Source organism: Martes martes (genome assembly GCF_963455335.1).
Source record: "Martes martes genome assembly, chromosome: 9".
Lineage (NCBI taxonomy): Eukaryota > Metazoa > Chordata > Mammalia > Carnivora > Mustelidae > Martes > Martes martes.
In genome coordinates, this window is record NC_137896.1 from 99,193,914 (window position 1) to 99,217,259 (window position 23,346).

Here is a 23,346-nt window from a genome sequence, read left to right on the forward strand (position 1 = left end):
GGGGATGTGTGACAGAACTGAACCCCAGCGGCAAGCAGTGCCCAGGCCCGGGGCTGTGCCTCCTCCCCACCAGGCTTCCCGAAGTCCTCACCAGCTGTCTGGAGCTCCGGGCCCCACCACTTTGAAAGTCTGCCCCAGCCCCTGAGTGGGACGACGGGGGATTGCCGGGCCCTCCTCTGCCCCAGCCCCTGGATGAGCCCTGATGGCAAGTGGGGGAGTGAGGATTAGCTCAGGGCAGGCGGTGAGGACAGACGGCCAGGAAAGCACTCATCTCCTTTATTGAACAGCCTCGGGGCCACCTCTGCACTGACCAGGCAGCCAGAGGAGGAGAAAGCGGGCAGGACGTGGGGGTCAGGGAGGCGCACACCCTCATTTCCAGTCCTTGAAGAATTGCTTGAAGATGGGGCTCTCGCGGCCCTGGGGCAGAATCTCCACCTGCAGGAAGACCGGGGGAGAAGTCTAGCCCACGAGGTTCCACCAGGCAAGGCCAGAGCGGAGCCATGGAGTGGGGTGCCGGGTGCCAGGCCTGAGTCCACATGGCTGCCCAGGCCATGGATGCTCCTGGCCAAGAAATAAGCCAAGAGATGGGACACAGCTGAGAAAAGAAATGGCTTCAAGCACTTGGGTGCATAGTCCGAGAGATGCAGCTGCCATCTCTGAGCCTTATCAGCTCCCCTTGGAATGACTCATGGAGTCGCCATGCTGGGGCAACAGGGGCAGGACGAGCCGGAGACCAGGCCCCAGAGGAGGCACACACGCTGCCCACACCAGGCTCTCTGGGCTGCCAGAAGAGGGCTGCCCAACGTCCCCTCAGAAAACTCTGTGTACTTTTGGGACACCTGAGTGTCTCAGTCAGCTGAGCATCCGACTCTTGGTTTTGGCTCAGGTCCTGATCTCAGGGTTGTGAGATAGAGCCCGCACTGAGCAGAGTCCGCTGCTCTCCGTCCCTCTCTCCCTCTGCCCCTCCCCCACCATGCTCGTGCCCGAGCTCGCTCTCTCTCAGATAAATAAATCTTTTAAAAAGGAAAAGAAAACACCATGTACTTTTAAATGTTGAAGGATTAAAAGGGCTTTCAACCTGGTGGGGCCCGTAGGGAGGCCTGACTGTTCCTGACTGTGCCCGAGGGTTTCCAGCCCTTCTTGTCCAGTCTGCGGGTTAGGAGGCCACGGGAAGAGTCCCAGGAGGGGGAGGGGAGCACCAGGCATCTCCTCACCTGAGTGTTGGGGGCATATCGCATGCGGGAGATGAAGTCCTCGGCCACTTGGAGAGCCGCCTGCCGCTCCTTCTCGTTAGCTTTTCGCCCTGGATCAAACGGAAGGGGAATTTTTTAAAAAGAGCAGGGACCCTCTCTAGCCTACATCCCATTTTCTCAAGGAAAGTGAAGGGGGGGGCAGTCCATAGATAGCTGGCAGCTTCTCAAATAAATGGACCAGGAGGTGCTAAGATACTGAGGAGTCTGGAGACTTCTCCCAACCCAGCAGCTCCCAATGGGATGGAAACTCTTCTTTCTGCCTGCTCTAATCGAAACCTTCTGCTTGGCCCAGGACCCCACGGATGCTCAGAGTTAGTGTTCCCCGTGGCACGAGACTCTAAGTCGAGAGTCCCATCCCAGGACACCTTACCGCTGGAGTCTGTCAACTGTACTGTTGACGAGTATCAACAAGTATCAGGCCTTTTGTGTAAACCTAAATAGGACAAAAGGGTGTGATTTATCATTACCTCACTCCCATGATGCCAGAGCTTATAAAAAGCAAGACCATACAGTTATCCATCCCCTCCTGTGGGCAATCCCGTTAGTGCAAGATGTGCTCCAGGTAAGGCAAGATACCTCTCTTGCTAGCTCCCAATTTTCTTGTTTTTGTTTGTTTTTCTTCTCTGATTTCTCTTTCCAAAATGATTCGGTACTTTGCTTGGGGTTAAATTCCCTTCCATGGGCATGTGGGAACCCCTCAAGCTCGGAACTGGTTCCATGGGAAAAGTACCTTGTGGCAAGAGGGGGAAGGCAGCCCCAGTGCCCAGTCCCCCACCGTTCCCGCCCCAGCTCACAGAAAGCAAGGAGAGCAGCTCCTTGCTGCTGGCCCTTCCCCGAGCCCGGAGTATTACTGGCCAGTAGCAGCTACCCTGGGACCGCCTAATCCCTCCCCATCTTCCTCACCAGGCTAGGGCTGCAGGTTTCTCTTGGCTTTGGTTGCCCCCACAAATATTGATTGAGCAAATGCTATTTTGCCACAACACTGGAGATGATATTGTTCCTGCTCTCAGGAAGGTTATAATCTGGTCAGGGAGGTAAGACACGCTTGAGAAAAGAGAAGCATGGAGAAAGAAGTTCCCAGGGTCAGTCGGAGACTCAGAGGTTTGTTTCAACATTTTCGGAGTTAAACCAAGCGAACAAGCTTGTACACAACAGTGTTTCTATCTCCAGCCAATACAATTTCTTGGGAAAAACAAGTTCTACTAGTTCATTACTCAGGGCACCAAGTGAGATTTAATTTATCTAAAATTTCTGTCATACCCCAAGGCAGAATGGCAAGACTGGGGTCCCAGCAGCCCTGAAGACCTAGGGGTGCTCTAGGACAGCAGTCCCCAAAATGTGATCCTGGACCAGCAGCAAGGCCTAGGAACCAGTTAGATATGCAAATTCTTTGTGGGGGGGGGTTGTCCAGCCATCCGTTCTAACAAGCCCTCTGGTGATTCTAAGGCTTGCTAGTCTGGAATTTAGGGGTGGGAACAGCAAAGAGAAAAGGCTCAGCAGCTCCCTGAGGCTGTTTTTGAAAGCAATCAGTCAGGCTGAGCCCCCCAGTGGGAAGCATGCCCAGGTCTGAGCAACTGCAGGGGCCTCAGGCTAGAATGGAGAAGCCACGTGTACCTTTCCAGATGTAGATCTTGCCACAGAGCCCGTTGTCCAGCACAAAGCAGTCATCAGACAGCAGCAGCTCAAGGGCAAAGGGACTGGAGTCAGCCACCTTGGTCAGGTTCATCTGTCCGGTGGCATCGGAGACCTGGGGGAGGATGGGCAGTGCCAGATCCTACCCGCTGCCCCCAGCACACAGCCCTAACCTCCACCCCTAGACCACAGTCCCTACGGTCCCCACTCATGACCCCAGCCCAAGGAGCAGAGAGGAGACTGGGCACACCAAAGCTCGTGTCACCCTCAGTCACTGCAGCGCCAAGGCCCTGCATCCGTTTGGAAATTAAGTGGACTCCAAATTACAAATGAATGCAAAGAACCCAAAAAAGTAAAGCTCAGCATTGGTTTCACACTTTCTTTTCCAAGAATGGGGGAGAAGTGAAGTGGTCTTTATCTCCTCAGAAGGGCCAGGCATCCATCCATTTCCCATCCTCACCTCACTCCAAGCCCCGGATAAGCCACCCCGCTGCGTGGCCCAACCTTCCCCGGGCTTCCCCCTCTCCCTTCAGCACACCCTGCCCTGGCCCAGGGCAGGCCCAGAGTGCCCACCTTATACAGAGCTGCGGCCTGGGCGTTTGTCCGGTCAGCTGTGAGGTCTTCCTCGGGGTTGCCCTCCTTCAGAGCTGGCTTGGGGCCCAGGACCTAGAGGGGCCACATCAGGCCAGGTTCCCAGGGAGTCCTGGGCATCTGCCCCAGACCTTCCCAACCCATCATGCCTGAGGCTACCGCGTCTGGGGGAGGCAAACCGTGTCCTGCACAAGGGCACCCAGCAGAGGAGAGTGAGGGCTGGGTCCAGCCCAGTCCACCCGCCAGGGCACTTGTCCATCCACCCAGAGGGGCGCTTTATTCTGAATCGCACCAGGGCACCCTGAGAGAAACCACAGCCCTAAGCAGTACCCCCAGACCACCCATCCCCACCCCCATCCTTCTCTCCTGACCACCCTCCTCCCCCCAGCTTCTCCCAGCTGCCCACCCCAAAGTCCCCCGACCTGGATCATCTCGGCGGGCTCTTCCCCATCCGTGACGATCTCCACCTGGGCCTTGCCCTGCCGCTCACTGTCCCGGATGGCCAGGGCCAGGTCCCGCGCCTTGTTGCGCTCCAGGATGTTGGACTTGCCACCACACCAGGCGAAGATGTTCTGGAGGGAAGTGGGGAGGCTCAGCTGCCTGCATCCAGCCTGCATCCAGCCTGTTGTGTGTGTGTGTTTTGGGCAGGGGGTCCTGAAGAACTGCCCCTGGGGGCAAGACCATCTAAGACAACACGACACTTTTTGCAAGAGTGTTTCTGTGGCCAGCCTGTGTCCCTCCTGCTTTCCTTTCCTCCACAAGGCTCACCCGCAAATACATAAAGTCTTGATCTTGTCTGTAATCTATTTCCCCTGACTAGGAAGTAAGCTTCACTAGGGCAGGAGCGTTTTGCTTTGCTTTGCTTTGTTCACAGCCGCGTGCCCAGTACTTAAACAGAGACTGGCACATATCCAGACACGTATTAAATACTGAATGAATGAATGAAAGAATGAGTGAGGGAAGGGGTGAATGGCACCCTTAAGCCCCATATCTCACACCACCACCCGCACCGTGCTGCACTGGTTGTCTCCCTCCACTCACTACTGCTCACCCTCCTCACACACTGCCCGAGGTGGGCTTCCTGCCTGGAGCCTTCAGTACAAGGTGCGGTCCAGACTCCTCCAACAGTCTCAGGACCTGGGTCTCAGGCTCTGCAACAATTTTTGCTCCCACAGCTCCTGTCCCCACTCAGGGTCCCAGCCCAGCTAGTCCCCTCTCTGCCGTCAGCATGTGTTTCTGCACCTCTCCCCCTTCAGTGCCTCAGCCTCACTTCGCCTGTCCCTTCACCGGGAGAGGTAAGTCCCCCCTTCGTGAGGGTCTAGTCAGATGGCTCCTGCCTGGGACAGTGGCGTCAGCGCCCGCTAGAGGGAGCCCTGCCAGCCCCAAGCACCCTCAGCACAGGTCCTGCCTCTCTGAGTCTTCATCGCATCCCAGGGAGCATTACAGCAGGTGACAGGCCTGTGTGGGATGCCTTCCCAGGGCAAGCCATTTGTGGTCCCCGGGGAAGGCTCCGAGTAGGCATCAGAGACTCACTGAGTGAATGAGCGGACAAATGAACGAGAGGTCTGGCTGGTGCGACCTCGGAGTTACAAAGGCTCCAAGAGGAGGAGACAGTGGGCTGCCGTGTTAGAGACCCTGGCTAGACGGCAGAGGCAGGTTTCTGTCTTTCTGAATGTAAGATGTTTTCTAAAGGCTGGAGCAGCTTCTCTCCTGCTCCCTGGCACTCTTAAAAGCCGGGTGCCCACACGTCACTCAGCCCCGCCGGCCTGCTCACCTGGCCCAGGTCCAGGATGAAGCAGTCCCCGGTGTTGAAGCTGTCCCAGCTCAATGCCCGCTCAGTGGCCCGGATGTTCTTCTTCCCCTTCACCTGGTACAGTTTCTTGATGGCAGCTGGAGCGGCCCCGGGGGAGGTCTTGTGAAATGCTGACTCCACTCCGCCCTCCTGCAGCCCAGACCAGCCAACCTTAGAGGGCTGATGGGAGGCCCCCAGCCCTCTGCAGCCTCTGCCAGCGGGGGATGGCCTGCAGGGTGAGAACTGGCTGGAAGGAGGAGTGGCTCGGAGAGAAGCTACAGGCTAAGGGTGCCAGAAGGAGGGCTCTGACCTGGTACTTGAGGCCACGTGGGAAGTAGCTCATGAAGAGGTCGGACTCATTGCCCTGCACCTCTCGGTGCTGCACGGGCCGCTCCCCAAGCAGGGTGTTGAGATGCACGGCCAGCACAGCGCAGGCCCCCTGCTCGTCCCGGGAGGACTGCTGGCCTGCAGGGGCGGGGAGGGGCAAGGGAAGGCCCATGAGACCCGTGCCAGCCCCAGCTCCTGCCAGGGCCACACCCCCAGCTCAGCCCTCAGCCTCTTTACCTATCCACAGGTGCAGGTGGGACAGCTCTTCCGGGCCATTGTGCAGCACGAGGTAGGAGTCCCCCGAGAAGAAGATGCCCTGGTTCTCACGTGCTACAGGCACTGGCTTCAGTTTCTCCACCCGCCATACATGCAGGCCCGGATCCTGCACCGAGGCTGGGAACGGAGAGCCGCTGCAGGAGGGAAGGGGGGTGATGGTGGCCAGGGCCCAGGAGGAGTGGGCCCAAGCAGACACCGGGGAGGACCAGGGCGGGTGGGGCATGAGGGAAGCTGTGAGGAGGGCAGCCCTTGAGGCTGAAGAAGGGGAGAAGGGAAAGGGGATGGAGCATATAGCCTACCTCTGGGGGAGGCGTGTGTACATGCTGTTTCCGGTTCTGGAAAGAGAGAAGAAGCCGTTATGATTACAAATGTTATGACAACCACCCTTCACACTGGTCTGGGGAGGCCCTTCCAGGTGTCAAATGCTATATTCATTAACAACTTCATTGCAAGAGCCCAAGAGATTACCCTGGCTCCATTCTGCAGGCAAAGACACTGAGGCTCAGAAAATCAAAGTTCAAAGCCACAAAGCTTGTGAGTGGCTAGTGAAAACTAGGTTTCTGACTCCTGGGTCAATGTCTTTCTCTTGCTGTGACCTCTCAGCCATACCTCTCCTCTGCTTCCAGACCCCTAACTCTGGTCCTTACACGAGACTGACTGACATACAGCTCTTTAAGCAATAACTGCTTATATTAGAAAAGTCAAAAATCAATAACTTAAGTTCCCACCATAAAAACACCAGAGAAGGAAAAGCAAATTAAACCCAAAATAATCAGAAGAAACGAAATAATAAAAATAACAGCAGAAATCAATAGAAATAAAAAAAATATATGGAGAGAAAATCAATGAAGCTGGGTTTTTTTTTTTAAGATTTTATTTATTTATTTGACAGACAGAGATCACAAGTAGGCAGAGATGCAGGCAGAGAGAGATAGGGGAAGCAGGCTCCCTGCTGAGCAGAGAGCCCAATGTGGGGCTCGATCCCAGGACCCTGGCATCATGACCTGAGCCGAAGGCAGAGGCTTTAATCCACTGAGCCACCCAGGTGCCCCAAGAAGCTGGTTTTTGAAAAAAAGTCAATAAAACTGATGAGCCTTTAGACAAACTGATTAGGAAAAAGAAAAGACACAAATTTCCAATTCAGAAATAAGAGAGATGATTCACTACAGACTCTACAAATATTAAAAGGACAAAGAGAATATTACAAAAACTTACGCCAATATATTCAACAACATATATGAAATGGGAAAATTCCTTAAAGGATATAAATTATGAAAGTTCAATCAAGAAAAAATAGACTACCCGAATAGTTTCCATATCTATTTAAAAAACTGAATTTGTACTTAACCCTCTGCGTCTAATTCCAAGTCATGGTACATTCTTTTTTTTTTTTTTTTTCTTTTCATTCTTCCTTTCTTTCTTTGAGAGAGAGGGAAAAGGAGAAGCAGACTCCCTGCTGAGCAGGGAACCCTACCTGGGGTTCAATCCCAGGACCCTGGGATCATGATCTGAACTGAAATCAAGAGTTGGATACTCAACTGAGCCACCCAAGCGACCCCCAAGACACGGTACATTCTACCAAAAATTTAAAGAAGACAAAGTACTGATTCTATTTTCCAGAAAATAGGAGAGAACCTTCCCAAATCATTCTATGCCACCAGCATTATCCTGATATTAAAAACAAGATAAATATATTATAGAAAAGAAAATTAGGGTGTACCTGATTCTAGAAGGACCTTGAGGGACTGAGGAAATTTTTCCTCCCCCATACCTCAATTGTCATGTTATTCTATAGGTCAGTGAGAGCAATCTTTTTTGGACAAGTTACTCAGGAGGGAAATGGTAAAGGCAAATATTTCAAAAATATATATTATTATTTTTTAAAAAACCAGCAAATGCAATAGCTACAGATTCACTCACCATCTGTTTCCTATGCTCCTATTACTACACAGCTTCTTTTTTTTCTTTTTTGGCTTAAAATGCACAGCCCACACTAGCCAGCACTGTAACACAATTCATGCTGTGCAGGTGAACAGCATCTGTTACTCAGGGTAAGGGCCTGGGGAATTTCAGGGTGAAGAGACAAATGGGCACCATGGGGAGCTTTTGGGGGCCTGGGGAAGCAGGAAGGGCGAAGAGCCATCCTTAGGGGACGGGCAGGAGAGCAGAGGGTGTTGGGTCTGAGCAGAAAACGAGGGAAAACAGGAGCCAGTGGTAATGGCTGTCACAAACCACGGGAATCATGACTTCTTTTCCATTCCTAACTCACAGCAGAGCTGAAGGCATTGTTTGGAATCACTCTTTCCCAAAGCAGGAGGCAGTGAGGGGAAATTTGGGGGAGGGAACCTTTAATGTTCCTCCATTCCACAGAGGGTCACATGCTTGCCCACATCCCTTGCCACAGACCGCTCAGCCTATGACTCAGGTCTGAAACGGTGGGGCGGCTGTCCCACGCCCAGGCCAGTGGGGAGAGATAGCGTGAACAAGAGGACCAATTGTTAGCTTTACTATTTTTCCTTTTCTGTCCCTGACCGGGGAGCTCAGGCCATACCTCAGAAGCAGGCAGCCCCCCATCAGAACTACGGGTCTCCGGGACCCTCTTGGCCACCTGCTTCTTCATCATCCTCCCTGCCTGTTAAAATTAGCTTGGGATCATATAAAAACACAGCTGCCCCAGCCCCAGGCCTAGAGATTTTGATCACAGAGGTGTGGAGTGGGGCCTGTGCATCTGCATTTTGAACATACATTCCAGGTGATTCTCTGCTGCCCGCTAACTGGCCAGAGAGGCATCTCACACCTGCCTGTACATCAGAATCATCCATCTCAAAAAAATATCCCAGTGTCCAGGCCACACACCAGAACAGTTGAAATCAGAGTTCCCGGTGTGGAGCCAGGACGGAGGGCGTGTGTGAGAAGTCCCAGGGAGACTCTAAAGTTCAGGTCGGGGCAGGAACACCTACCATCCCATCAGATCCCTGCCCCTTGGTCTTCTGCTCCAGGGGCCAACAGACACCTCTCCCTTCCAGCGGCTCTGCCCAAGCCCACAGCAGCTTGAGCTTGCCCAGTGTGCACACCCACCCTCAAGTCCAGCCCCACCACCCTCCAGGCCCAGACCAAACCCCAGCTGTCCAATGAGCCTGCCAGGACGTTCGGCAGCCTCAGTCTTTTCCAGGAGCACTCCCAGCCCTCTCACTCGGGAGCAGATACTCCAGTCTCTACCTGCAGGTTGTCTATTAGGATGATCTGACCGCTCATGTCTCAGCCAGAGCCGCAGACTCGACTGACACTCCTGTGTTCCTCCAACAGCCCATGACAGGCTCCGTGCAATTCCATACAAAGTCTACACTGGGAGCTTGGCACTGGGCAGAGTGATGGTGGGGGCACAGAAATGAGAAAGAACAACCCATGTCTCATGGTCTACCTCAGGAGGCAGAGCAGTAGGGAGCCATCACACCCAGTGGTGCCACAAACTTCCCCTAGGTGGGGAATGTCACAGAATCACAGATGTCAGCGTTGGAAAGGGCCTAAATACTTATTTAATCCTGCTCCACATCTGCCTCCCAACACATGCCCATACATACACAGTGCAGGAATCTCTTCTACAGCATCCCTCACAGTCCTCCTCTTGCACACTTCTGGTGATGGGGAACTCACCACCTCACAGGACAGCCTCTTCGATAAATACCTCTTACCTTAAAACTTTTGCTTCTTCCCACTCTCAGAGTACTCTGAGTTATGGATCTGCCTACCTCCCCTACTAGGCTATAAAGGCCCTTTGGGCAGAGACAGTATTTTGCCTCTCTGAACATAGCTAGAACCTGAAGGGGAGCAAAATATACCACCCCAAAATAAGCCTCTTTGGCATGTTGATTATTTTAAACTGGCTATTTTTAAGAAGCAGCAGACCACAGGTAACATTCTGAAAAACAAGTAGAAGTTGCCCTTGGTAAGAGACATTTACACTTATAAGGGAAATCTCCCTTGGTAAGGGTGTCTCCCCACGGCATCAGGAAGGGAGGGGGAATGACTGTAGCAACTTATCAAAAGGGGAAGCAGCCACTTAAATCTTCATAACAATCTTTCCCTTGTTCACTATGCCTTTCCTGGTAACCTCCGGTAACTGACCCCCAACCTCTTTTTTCTTTAACATAAGATGGTATTTAATGGTATTTCTAATGCCTTCAACCATTTCAGGGTGTTTTCCTGGGTCTCTCCCAAGTATACAGGAGGTATACACGTAATTAAACTCAGTTTTTCTCCTGTTAATCTGTCTTGTATCAATTTACTAGACCAGAGTCTAGAAGGGAAGAAGGGAAAACTTTTCTGCCGCTATAAACCCCACCCTGTGCCGGGCACCCTGCGGACGCTCAGAGGACATACAGGATACATAGGACTTGTGGGGCTGTGATTCCGAGAGCAGCGGGAGCCTGAGAGAGCACGGGATTTCACAGGCTGGGACAGGTTGCAACAGCCCTAGAGCCAGAAAGCAGAAGCTGGGGAATCCAGTGAGACTGTCCTGAGGCCAGGGGTGGGGGAGGGTGCACACAGGCTTGGCCCTTCAACAGCCCTGACTTTGTTAGGATCCCACCTTTGAGGACAGCCTGGGGGGCCTGGGGAGGGGGAGGGGTTGCTGTGATGCAGACCTTTAAGGCAATGCTTGACAACTGTCCAAACAGCTGTCCCTGCCTGCCCTCCTGTGCTATCTCCGCCCTCCTCAGACATTGACTCTTGATCCGAACAGGTCCCTTCACCTCATGGTCCGTTTGCCTCTAGCTGTGAAATGAAACAGCCCTACCTCACGCCTCAAGAAAGGGTGGAGGGGTGATCATCAACACTAGAAACGACAGCAGGTCCCCCCAGCCTGGGACACGGGCATTCCCGGGGGGAAACTGGGTCCAGAGGCCTCGCCTGGGGACTCCCTAGCTAGTGCTCTTTCCCCTGACACCAAGTGGAGCTCCTACTCTTTCCCTCCTCCACCTTTCCCTCCCTCCTCCTCTCCTTCTCCTACCCCAGGCTCAGGACCAGACCCCTGGGCTGAGGTCTCACTGAATCTGCAAAATAATGGGCTGTGCTACAGTTTGAATTCAAATGCTCTGCCCTCTCCGCCAACCATTGTAGCCCACCCATCTACAATCAGGCCAGTCCAGTCTCAGGGACCCGCATCCTCAAATCTGTCAGGATATCCGCACCTCCTCTCCGGCCAGCCAGGACACGCCTGACCCAGCAGTGGGTCCTCAGTATCCTGGGCACAACCCGCCCTCCTCCGAGGCAGCCGTGGGGCTCCAGACAGACCATAAATGTACCTGGAGCCTGGCACAAAGCTGCCAGGACAGCGGGTTGGGGGACACCGGTCCCGGACAAAGCGGCTTCCAGAAACCTGAGTCTCTGTTTCCAGAGCCTGGTAGCCAGCTCTCCCCTGCCCGCGTTAGAGGGTCCCAGGCAGAAGTCCCAGGGGCCGGCTCTCCCTCACCCACCCACCTACTTTCACCTTTCCGCAGAGCTCCTTCCCGGCACTTCTACTTTTCAGATTCTTCCTCCGAGCCTGCCCCACCCAGCTTCTCACTTCCCGAGGTCCGGGGCCGGGCTGCCCCGCCCACCTGCCCCGCCTGGCTCCGCCCCCGCCCCCTTGGAGCCTGGTCCCCTCCAGCCTCGGGGGGGACAGTGCTGAGGGGCCAGCCGGCCTCAATGGAGGAGGGCGAGCACTGGGGCCCAGCAGGGGTTGCCGCCAGCCTGGCTTCTTGCTGGCACCCGGGGGGGATGGGGTGCTAAAGTCCACCCCGGATGGGGGGGGTTCCCCATAGTGGTCTCAGCCCGCTGCAGGCCAGGGTAGCCTCTGAGTCTGGGACCTGCGAGGAGAGCCCCACGAGAGCTACCACACTCACCACCCGGGGGCGGACCTCTCTGCCAGCCCCAGCCTCAGCGGGGTTAGTCATATTTCCTGGGTGGGGTCACTGCCTCTGCAGTGACTTTTTCCTCCTCCCCCAGACTTGTCTTTCTCCTTGCCCTGAATGCATACATTTGATTTTTTTTTTTTTTTAAGCTCACTAATGAGGGAGTGTCTGGGGTCTAGAAAACATTCTTTGCTGTGTCCTGCATTCAAAATGTCTCCCGAGTCTACCCTGGGTCATCTTTTCATTCACCAGATGTTTACTGACACACAGTCCTGGCACTGGGCGCTCTGAGGCACAGCAATAAAAGGAAGGGGCACTTGGCTGGCTCAGTGGGTAGAGCATGCGACTTATGATCTTGAGGCTGTGAGTTTGAGCCCCACATGGGTGTAGAACCTACTTAAAAAAAAAGTAGTAGTTCTGTCTCAACCCAGGAGCCATCTTGCCTGCATCACATCAGAGGACCCTGGAGCTAGTCTGGCCAGCTTGCTTGCACACTTTCTAGAGGAGGAGACTGAGGCCCTGCGAGCACAGGTGGCGTGCCCATGGTCCTGTGCGACCAGATGCAGGTCACACAGGAATGGGAGGCAGGGGCAGTGTAAGGGGGGAAGCTGCCATTTCTTTCTGAATCCATGCGGAGGGATGCAGAGTCTGCATGAGATCCAGGAGAAAGTGAGCGCCCAGTTGCTCAGCCACACGTGCGGCTCTCGGGACTCGGGCCTGCCCTGGCCCAGCGATGGTCAACAGGCTTGTTAAAGATTAGGCTCAGACTTTAGAGGCAAGGCCCCACCCAGGGGGCAGCAGTTTAAGCAGAACTAAGTCAAATCCACTTGTTAAAATTTCAAGACCAGAGCAAGATGGTAATTCTTTTTTTTTTTTTTAAAGATTTATTTATTTATCTGACAGAGAGAGATCACAGGTAGGCAGAGAGGCAGGCATAGAGAGAGAGAGGGAAGCAGGCTCCCTGCTGAGCAGAAAGCCCGATGTGGGGCTCGATCCCAGGACCCTGAGACCATGACCTGAGCCGAAGGCAGCGGCTTAACCCACTGAGCCACCCAGGCGCCCCAAGATGGTAAATTCTATTTGGAGAATGCAGACTAGCTGACATCTGAGTGTCTTCATGGTCAAACTGCTGGTCTTTTTCATTTTTTTTTTTTTAAAGCCCATACCAGTTGGGTGACCTCCCCCATGCCCCCTTTTCTTTTTTAAGAAAGAGAGATTTATTTGAAAGAGAGATCACAAGTAGGCAGAGAGGCAGGCAGAGAAAGAAGGGGAAGCAGGCTCCCTGCTGAGCAGAGAGCCTGATTCGGGGCTCGATCCCAAGACCCTGAGATCATGATCAAAGCAAAAGGCAGAGGCTCAACCCACTGAGCCACCCAGGTGCCCCAAACTGCTGGTTTTAAATACAAGGTAATCTGAGCTGTAACACCCACAAGAGCCTTGTCCCCACAAGAACCTGTGGCTGGGCAGATAACCTGGCAGAGCAGAAAGAGCTGAATAGTTTGACTGCTTACTCACTGTGTTTAATCTGGAGCCTCACTGTACCCAATCTGTAAGTGGGCAGAAAGATAAAGGCAAAGATTAAATGAGATCATAAAATTAACAAATAGATGCTTAATAAACTTAGACTTTTTTTCTTCCCAACAAAGAGAATTTAGTAGGGGGACTCCAGTAGGTGTGCTGGGCACCTCAGGAAGTAATGCCCCTGACCCTCCCACCATGAGCTTGGTGTAGCTGGCAGGTGGATGGGAAGTTACACACACCCCACGGCCTCTTGCCCCCGTCCCTTACTCCCACCCTAGCAAGGTTTACAGATTCTGGTCTGCCCCGGGGCATAACAGGTAGCTCTTCGGTTCTGTACTGACTCTGTGCATTACGGAGGACACGGGATGAATGGGAGTCACTGTTCTCCACATTTGAGCCTCACTTGGCAAATGGTGGCCCCATCACCACAAACATGAAATGAGGTTTGCGACTTAAGGGCAAAACAAAAGAGCAGGTCGCTCAGCCTAGGAATCCCAAGCCCCTTAGCACTCCATAAGCGACAAAAACATCTGGTAACCAGACTCTAAACCTTGCGTGTGTGTGTGTGTGTGTGTGTGTGTGTGTTTGGTTGGTTTGGTTTTCTTTTAACCAGACTCACATTTTTCCTTTCCCTCCAGCTTGCCCCAGCGGGAATGCTCAGTTTGTCACAGATGGAGTAAAATAAAGCATTTCTTTAGCAAGGATCCGCCCTCTCCCGCCTCTCCTTTCCGGAAGGCCCCTCTTTTCAGGAAGCGGGAAGACATGATAAGGCAAGTGTGTGTGCCCCAAGAGGAGACGGGGAGCGAGAGCCCGGAGGAGGCGCCCCGGGCCAGCAGAGTCCCTCCGACCTCTGCAGCGCAGCCTGGCTCCGGGGGTCAGACCCCAGAGCGCTGCTTGCCTGCCAGCGCCTCGCCGGTAGCTCGTGGCCGTGGCGGTGGCCTCCGCTGCCCCGCACGCCCGGGGGAATCAGAGCCCGGCGGCCTGAACCGGCTGGGGGCGCTGCTGAGCCGTCCCTCGCCCCTGTCCCTTGCCGGGAGCCAGGGATGCTCATGTGGACCTAGAATTGTAGCGGGTATTGGGGAGGCTAACAGCAGCCAGGCCGCGCGGGAAACTCCGCCAGGGATGGCAGTGTCCACAGCCCCAGTCGACTGATAGAGCCTTGGACTCGTTCAAGCTCTCACAGCTGCTGTCTGTCCCTTGAGTGCCTGCTGCGGACTCAGTTGCTTTACACACGATGTGGTTCTGTCCTCAGACCTACTACCCTCATCATTAGGCTTCATGGACAGAGAAGGGTCAGGGAGGCTCGAAGGGAGTGACTTGTCCAGGGTTACATTGCCAGTTCAGCTGAGAACCAGGATTCTCGCCCAGGCTGGTCTGGCTTCAAAGCCTGGACTAGACCTGCAATACTTCCTACCCTTCTCTCCAGAGGAAGACAGGACAGCCCGTGTTTGCACCAGCCAGCCGGGCCCTCCAGGAAGTGAGCCAGCACAGGGGCCACACTTACACCCTGGATCCTGGGTGGAGAGTCAGGAGCGGCAGGCAAACCCCAAAAATGTCAGCTGACAAAACGCATTGCGATCAGGATATGGACCTGGCCTCCTGACACGGTGGTAACAGGACATTGTTCTCTTTTCTTTGAAGCAGATTTAAAACTTCGAACTGGGGGCGCAGGGGTGGCTCAGTGGCTGACTCTTGGTTTCTCCTCAGGTGGTGATTTCATGGGTCATAGAACTGAGCCCCACGTTGGGCTCCATGCTCAGAGGGGAGTCTGCTGGTGATTCTTTCCTTCTGCCCCTCCCCGCTCTCCTGCTTGCTAGCACAGGTGTTCTCTCTCTCAAATAAATAATAAATCTGAAAAACAAAAAAACCTAAAAAGTTCCAACTATCTTAGGGGCACCTGGAGGGTTCAGTCAGTAGAGCTTGGGACTCTTGATGTCCTGGTCATGAGTTTGAGACCCATGTTGGGCGTAGAATTTATTTTAAAAATTAATAAATAAAATTAATTTAAAACAAATTTTTAGGGGTGTCTGGGGGTTTCAGTTGGTTAAGCGTCCACCTTTGGCTCAGGTCAGGTCCTGGGAGGGAGCCCCTGCTCACTGGGGAGTCTGCTTTTCCCTCTCCTTCTGTCCCTCACCCCCTTGTGCTCTCTCTCTCTCAGATGAATAAATAAATAAGGATTTTGTTTTATATATCTGAGAGAGGGAGAGAGCACATGAGCAGGAGGAGGGCAGAAGGAGAGGGAGAAAAAAAGTCCCAAGTGGACCCACACTGAGCATGCCGAGGACATGGGGCTCAATCCCAGGACTCAGAGATCATGACCTGAGCCAAAGGCAGACGCTTAACCTTTTAACCGACTGAGCCATTTAGGTGCCCCTATTTTAAAAAAAAATATTCCAACCAGGGACACCTGGGTGGCTCAGTGGGTTGGGCCTCTGTCTTCGGCTCCAGTCGTGATCCCAGGGTCCTGGCATCGAGCCCCGCATCGGGCTTTCTGCTCGGCGGGGAGCCTGCTTCCTCCTCTTTCTCTCTGCCTGCCTCTCTGCCTACCTGTGATCTCTGTCAAATAAATAAATAAAATCTTAAAAAAAAAAATTCCAACCAGCTTGAATTTCACTGAGGCCTACTGATAGGGCTTGGAGGAAGGGAAGCAGTTCAAAGCCTGGTACTACCCCTTTCTATCTGGACCATGCTCGGCAACCACACTTCACTGAGCAGTGCTCAGAAACCACCCTCCCCCTGTCCACTGTCTTCCTGCCAACTGCTCACCCTGCACACTCAGTTGAAATATTGGTCCCCTGAAACATGCAGCAATCCCTGTCCCCCTCCTCTGTAGTCCCCAGGTGCTCTGGGCATCAAGGCTACTAGGCCATCTGGTCTACAGCCTCCATGGGAAAACTTTTCAACCACACCCCACAAGGAAACGTGGAATTGTACCCATGGGCAACCTAATTTGCCTCTGGCCCACTTCCCAACAGTTGCCCCCTGCCAACACCCAGCTAGACATAGTCTTCCAAGAGCATTCTCATTTTCTACATTTTTAGGGAAAATATACAGCAAAATGCACAAAGCATACACATAATGAGTTTTGGCATATGCAAACACCCATGTAAACCTATATCCTACCAAGATATAAAACACTTCTGCCCCCTTGGAAAGTTCTCTTGCCATCACTTTTTATCATCTGCTACATGCGTGCCTCTCCTATCACACTGCTGGCTCCCTCAGCCCAGGAGTTACATCAGGTTATTCTTGTGAAATGAAGAGTCCAAGGGCAGGCCACACCAACATGAAGGTCATATTGAGTTAAAAAACAATCAAAACCCAGCAGATTCAGGAAAAGCTCTTTATCCCCTTCCCCTCCCAAATGCCTAAAAGAATTTAGGTAGAGGACCTGTTCCAGGAAGACAGCTATCACCATCAACATTATACTGTGAACTAGGTATGGTAGACTGGAAGGAATCTAGCCTGGGCCCATTTGATCAAAGTCCCCTCTGTCCCATTGTTTCTGAGTGGTCTAGAAAACAATGTTGACCAAACATTTACTCTTTTTCATCCTCTTGTGAGTTGCATTCTTTCCCTTTGAAGTCCCAGAACACTACCCCCTTCTTAATTCAGAATGACAACTAGATCTCATTTTGCCTGACTGTCCCTGGAATTTCCATGTCTGTGTGGGTTCTCCGTATGTACGCTATTAAATTTGATTTTCTCCTGTTAATCTGTCTCACATCAATTTAATTCTTAGTCCAGCTGGAAGGACCTTGAAGAGAACAAGAAATACTTGCTTCCCACAGATGCCAGCACTCAGCAGAGCACCTAGCAGGTAAAAAAAAATTTTTTTTACCAGATTTCTACTCTGATAAGCAGATTAGAAAGCAAAATTCCCATATTCTAGTGTGTCCCCAAGGTACTTGTCACCTTGCGAAAGTCACTTAAAACTTTTGAGCCACAGGTTCCTCTCACCATCATCCTACCTTGGGGTATTGTGGGCATCCAATGAGATGACCCTCGGGAAGCTCTTTGAAAAAAATAAAGGCCTGGACACATGCAAGGTGCTATTACCATTATTATTAATAAATTACTTCCAGGACAAACATCTGGCTGAAAAACACCAGGAGAGAGAGGCATCTGACATTGACTTCTGGATTTGGCTGCTTGGTCTCTGGCCAAGGTCTGGAGCCACCCAAGAGGGCCAGCTCTCTGCTTCTGTGTCCATGGACCCAGGTTTATGAATTGGTTTCCAGGGCTAAGGATTTCTTGAAATTGGAAAGGAGTCTCCCTAATGGAGTTCCCAACCTTGCTTCTAACTACCCTGCCGTATGGTCCTCCCTGAGTAAAATGTGTAAAATGCAGACACCAGCAAAGTAGTCCCTTCTGGGTCCTCTGACTCCAATCCAGAGGCACAGGTCAGGCTGAGCTGTCATGTTTCCTCAGCCTGGGAAGCTGGCAGGGATCTGTTGTAACACTTAAAAATTCCAACATCAAATTCCCCAAAATATTCCTTTGAAGGCATTGACTTGGAATGCATCTAGTCTTTAAATTTGATCTGTAATAAATTTTTCTAGATCGTTTCAGCCAGCTCTGAGGAATGGCCAGGGGTGTGGACCGCCATATTTTCTGAATAAAGCTTTTGGGTGCTCAGAGACATTCTGGGCTGTGACATGCTAGAATTTCTTGGTGACCTCTGGGAAAGTGGGACTCTTGCAGTCCAGCAAGAATGGGGCAGGAGGAGCTCCAGTGGTGCACTCTGGTGACAAAGAAGGGCACTGGGTGACAGGGGCAGGAGGAAGGGCTGGTTTATCCACTCAAAGCCAGGGTCACACTGGGTCTTCAATACATTGTAAGCTCATGATAAGAGCTAACAATCTTGGGGTGCCTGGGTTACCTTTGGCTCAGATCATGATCTCAGGGTCCTGGGATTGAGTCCCACATCAGGCTCTCTGCTCAGCAGGGAGCCTGCTTCCCCCCCTCTCTGCTTGCCTCTCTGCCTACTTGTGATCTCTCTCTCTCTCTCTGTCAAATAAATAAAATCTTAAAAAAAAAAAAAAAGAGCTAACAATCTTGAGTGCTGGCACTATATGCCAGGTGTTGTCCTTTATATGATTTTTTCCCTTTAATCCTCCCATTTATTCTCTAAGGTAGATGATTTTATTATCCCCATTTTGCAGATGAAGAAATGGAGGCCAAATGAGGTAAAACCAAACCAAACAAACCGAAAAACTTGCTCCAAGATCCCTTTAGTGAGCGGCAGAGGGTGGATTAGGAGCCTGGTGGTGAGGCCATCCCAACCCTCAGAGCACACAGGCTCCTGAGGTGAAGCTGGGCTGAGTCAGGGACCTCCTCCTCCCCACCAGGCTCTGTCCTTCTTCCTTCCCCAGGGCCCACCCAGCTCTCAGCATCAAATGTTAGTGCCAGGGACACCTGGGTGGCTCAGTTGGTTAAGCGGCTGCCTTCGGCTCAGGTCATGATCCCAGCGTCCTGGGATCGAGTCCCACATCGGGCCCCTTGCTCGGCGGGGAGCCTGCTTCGCCCTCTGCCTCTGCCTGCCACTCTGTCTGCCTGTGCTCTCTCTCTCTCTCTCTAATAAATAAAATCTTAAAAAAAAAAAAATGTTAGTGCCAGATGGGAGTCCTTTCACTTGTAACAAGCTACTTCTGCTCACCCTCCAGATACTTGGCTTTAAAGAAAAGAAGTTGTATTTTGCAATAATTGTAGACTCACAAGAAGTTGCAAAAAACGGTAATGGAGTACTGCTACCTGCTACCTGCCTGGATGAAATTCTAAAACATTATGCTAAGTGAAAGAATCCCATCACAAAAGAACACATATCATATGATTCCATGAAATGTCCAGCACAGGCAAATCTGTAGAAATAAATAGATTAATGGCTGCCTAGGGCTGGAGGAGATAAGGAGGTGGGGTTTAGGGGGTGGCCGCTAATAGGGAGGAGTTTCCTTTTGGGGTGATGAAAGTGTTCTGAAATTAGATAGTGGTGGTAGTTGCACAAATCTGTGAATATACTAAAAAACACTGAATTGTACAGTCAATAAAGCAGTCAACAAACAAACACTCAAAGGGCTTTGTAACCTTTGAGCAGTAAGGCCATCCTTAACTCATTTGCACCCGACTTAAAAAATATATTATAGACAGGTCCCATGTTTCTACCACCCAGCTTCTCCTGATAGAGCGATCTAACACGAGTGTACCTTTCCTTTTAAAGTGAGGGTGCTAAAGGCCCAGAGCCTTTTCTCCAGGGTCACAAGTTCAAGTTCTGAGGATGGTAACTCCTTACCCATGCCCTGGACTTTAGAGTTTACAAAACAGTCCCATCCCCAGATGGTAACTAAATGATAATGATACTTCCCTAATATATGGAACTGTCACTATGTTGTACCTGAGACTAATATAATATTGTATTTCACTTATTCTTCGATTAAAAAAAAATAACCCACCCGAAAACCCTATTTATGTAATCCTCAAAGGAAACCTGTGGGCCAGGATTGTCCCATTTCTTGGTTTTCCTCCTCAGGAGAAACTTCCTTCCTCCCTGATCTCCCTCTCTAGGGTTGCCAAACCCTATGAGGTGGTCAGCTCTAATGTGCTCAGCCAGTCCTGGGCGAGTCTGTTCATCTTTTCGAGACAGCACTGATCACAGACTCTTAAGAACAGGGGCACTTGGGAGGCTGTGGGTTAAGCCTCTGCCTTCCTCTCAGGTCATGATCTCAGGGTTCTGGGATCCAGCCCCGCACTGGGCTCTCTGCTGAGCAGAGAGACTGCTTCCTCCACCCTTCCCCGCCCCCCGCACCCCATCCCGTCTGCCTCTCTGCCTACTTGTCAAATAAAGAAATAAAATCTTAGGGGCGCCTGGGTGGCTCAGTGGGTTAAAGCCTCTGCCTTCGTTTCGGGTCATGATCTCAGGATCCTGGGATCGAGCCCCACATCAGGCTCTCTGCTCTGTGGGGAGCCTGCTTCCTCCTCTCTCTCTGCCTGCCTCTCTGCCTACTTGTGAGCTCTGTCAAATAAATAAAATCTTTAAAAAAAAATAAAAATTAAAAGAAAAATAAAATCTTAAAAAATAAAAAATAAAAAAGAACTGAAAGGGCCCTGGACCCTCCCCTTGCCCAGGATGGCCCACAGGCCTGGGCTGGGCCTCCCAGGCCAAGTTCTCACTCTGGTCTTTCCTCTGCCGCGTTTACGCTGCAGCCTGGCTGCAGCCTGGCTCCACCTGACATCAGGGCAGACCGCAGCCGAAGCACGCAACTCTTCGTGCCTCAATTTGCCCACCTAGAGGCTGGTATTTCAGGTGCCGCTGAGGCGGTGGACCGGCTGCAAAAAGGGACACCAGAAGCCCGACCGGAGCTGCCAGGTCTACTATGCAGATCCAGGCCAAAGAGGAATAGGATGGCACTAGCTGGGCTCAGCTCCCGCGGGACACTCTCCGCCCGCCGGATCTACACAGGCGCGAATCCGCGCCCCAACTACAAGTCCCAGTAGGAGTGGGTCACGTGGCGGGGCCTCGGGAGCTGTGGCCTGCGACCTCAGCGCCAACCCCAGGTCCAGTAGGCCCTCGGGCATGAGGTCACGAGGACCGGGACGCACAGTGGACCTCGGGACACACAGACACACCCACGCACAGGCCGTGCTAGCTCCGCCCCCAGGAACTACAAATCCCAGCAAGCAGTGGGTTGCGGGGTGGGGCCTCAGAGACCCGGACGCTCGGGACCGGAAGAATGTACCGAGAGGTGGGACCCTCATCCCGGAATGGGGGCTTCCCTGCTACAGAGAAGAGGGTCTTCTCTCCCCGCCAGCCGGGCTCCCCGCCCCTGCATACACTGCTCGACTGCGGGGCCGCCGGTCTGAGCCCTCCGTTTCCGCGGACCGGAGCCCTCGCCCGCCTCCCACCCTACCCCGTCCTGGGCTGCTGGGGAAAGGGGATGGTGGTTTGGAGCTTGGCCCCTCCGCTGTGGAAAGATGCAGAGTGCTTCTCCCTGACCTCTTCTCCTTCGCGTGGAGCGAACGCCTTTTCCCAGGAGGGAGGAGCAGCCGGGACCCTGAGGCGGGACTAAGCCCGTTAGGGTCCTTGTATGGCCTGCAGGTCTTCTGGAGAAGCTCGCAGAAGGCCTGGGTTCTCAGCCCCTGGGATATGTGTCCGGGCGTTCGGGCCACGGTGTCCGACCGCTGTCAGCGTCTTGCGCGCAGGCATCAACTTTACATGACAGACCCTGATAAGGCTGAGAGGCTGCCAGCAAGTTAGAGCTGGGCATTCTCCTTCAGTATGCTCTCAAAATGCTCTGCTCACAGCTCAGGGTCAGCGCCAGACTCTCGTCCAAACTTCCAGATTACTCAGGGATCCTCTGAGGCGCTACAGAAGAGACTTACCCAATCCTTTAAGTGCAAGTCAGGAACTCAGTCCAGTCTGCTCAGTGGGATGAGCTGTGGGGAGGCCCCACTTCATCCACCCTCCAGGACCAGGACAGTCTCTCTCCAGAGGCTTCTTCTCAGCTGATTTCTGGCTCCCAGGTGGGGATTCAGGTTACACCTGTATCGGGAGCAGTGACACCACAGTGGCCAGCAATATATTGTACTTTATGTCTCCAACCCTATTTTCAGCTTATACACTTTCTGATCTGATCATGTACTGCTGTGTCCCTGATCATCAGGGTTGATAGGAAAATACCTGGTTTGTGAAGGTATAGTCATGACCCTGTGATACAGTGAGATTTTATTCTTCTGTACTTGGGTCGAGACCAGCTGTTTCCTAGAAATATTCCATTTATTTTTGGAACAATTAGAAACAACTTCAGAAATTATATTCAAAGTAGATCACCCAGGTTCCCTTGGTAGCAGGAGTGGGGGTCATATTAACTAGTCAGGTGGTCTTTAAGCATACCCATTTCTGTCTGGGAAGTTCTCAGAGTCTTGGTTTTCCAAGTACTTTGGTTGAGACAATCAACCTTTTGTTGAATAGTCCTCTGTGCCAAGAGATGAGCGATAGATACCATAGAAACTTGGAGACAGCCTTGCCCCAGGCACTGGACTCTCTAATAAAGGCCCGTTCTCTCCTGTAACAGGGACTTCTGCATTCCAGGGCTGAGCACTGGACTCTTGAACCAGTTAGAGCCTGTGTCCCTTGGCCGGGATGTGCCAAAAGCTATTTAATGCCTATCCCTACTTTCTGAATATCCAGCTGACAGGATGCAGGTAAAGTCACAGGGCAGTGTTAATTAGGTCATTACAGGGAATGTGGCTAAGGGTAAGGTGCACCAGAATTTGGGTTCTTTCCCCTTCAGGCCCATGGGAGCAATTCAGGACCATACATAGTCTATACTGGGAAGGACCTGCACCTGTGCTGGATGGAGTTATCCTCGACACATGAATGTTTTAAATAAAAGTTTGTTAAAACCGTCATTTAAAATCATAAACAAGGGGGGCACCTAGCTGCCTCAGTTAGTAGAGCATGTGACTCCTGATCTCGGGGGTTGTAGGTTCTCGCCCAGCAATGGGTGTAAAGATCACTAAAAAATAAAACCTTAAAAAATCATAAACAGAAACTCGTTTTAATAACACCTTCCATCTTATTTGTGCATATTTTAAAAATCTTTCATCTGTGTAGGCCTCACAAATTTTTGCCCATTTTCAAAGCAGGGTCCTTGCATCACTAGCCGGTGGTAAACCTTTGTCGGTGGTCCTGCAGGCCACGCCCCTTCCTGTCATCCTGGAGATGAGGACAGGCCGCCACGCTTCTCTTCACCACCAGGGGTCGCCCTTTCCCGTAGAAAGACTGCTGTGGTCCCGGCGGCGGACGGGGTCGGGCTGGGGACTGAGGGCTTTAGTACAGGCGTATGATACGATTGGATGGCCTTGGCCCAAGGCCCAGCATCCATCCCTGCTTGAGTCTCAATTTTTCCGTTGGTAAAGGCGAGGAGGGTGATCTCAGAGCCCTCCACGCCCATCAAGGAAGGATGTGGAATGGTGACACATCCGTTAACAGCAGGGCCTGGTCTCTCCGAGGGGGGAGGTAAAAGGCCTGGCCGGTTTTCCATAACCTCTCTCGGCTCGCCAGTCC

The 23,346-nt window shown here is 52.3% G+C and overlaps 1 protein-coding gene across 5 annotated transcripts; it reads right to left on the bottom strand.

The window, feature by feature from the left end:
- Positions 1–217: 217 nt before the first annotated feature.
- On the bottom strand, positions 218–11,789 carry CAPG (capping actin protein, gelsolin like). 5 transcript variants are annotated; one of them, XM_080812930.1, is made up of 10 exons: positions 11,350–11,789; positions 6,171–6,206; positions 5,833–6,005; positions 5,579–5,733; positions 5,251–5,418; positions 3,899–4,048; positions 3,459–3,551; positions 2,868–3,000; positions 1,215–1,303; positions 218–435 (listed from the first exon to the last, which is right to left on the bottom strand). In XM_080812930.1, exons 2-10 carry the CDS (start codon positions 6,191–6,193, stop codon positions 370–372), a joined length of 1,050 nt encoding a protein of 349 aa, XP_080669056.1. In that variant the 5' UTR covers positions 6,194–6,206; positions 11,350–11,789; the 3' UTR covers positions 218–369. The 5 variants fall into 5 exon arrangements, with proteins under 5 accessions (XP_080669056.1, XP_080669055.1, XP_080669058.1 ...); XM_080812929.1 differs by having other exon boundaries at positions 11,360–11,751; XM_080812932.1 differs by having other exon boundaries at positions 11,354–11,420.
- Positions 11,790–23,346: the final 11,557 nt, after the last annotated feature.

Bases quoted from the DNA above. Each gene is read 5' to 3' on its own strand.
- CAPG (XM_080812928.1), bottom strand. From the start codon at position 6,193: ATGTACACACGCCTCCCCCAGAG. The intron at 1,304-2,867 runs GTACACGTGGCT...CGTTTGATCCAG, and splicing joins CAAGATCTACATCTGGAAAG to GGCGAAAAGCTAACGAGAAG. The intron at 562-1,214 runs GTGAGGAGATGC...TTTCTTGGCCAG, and splicing joins GATATGCCCCCAACACTCAG to GAGCATCCATGGCCTGGGCA.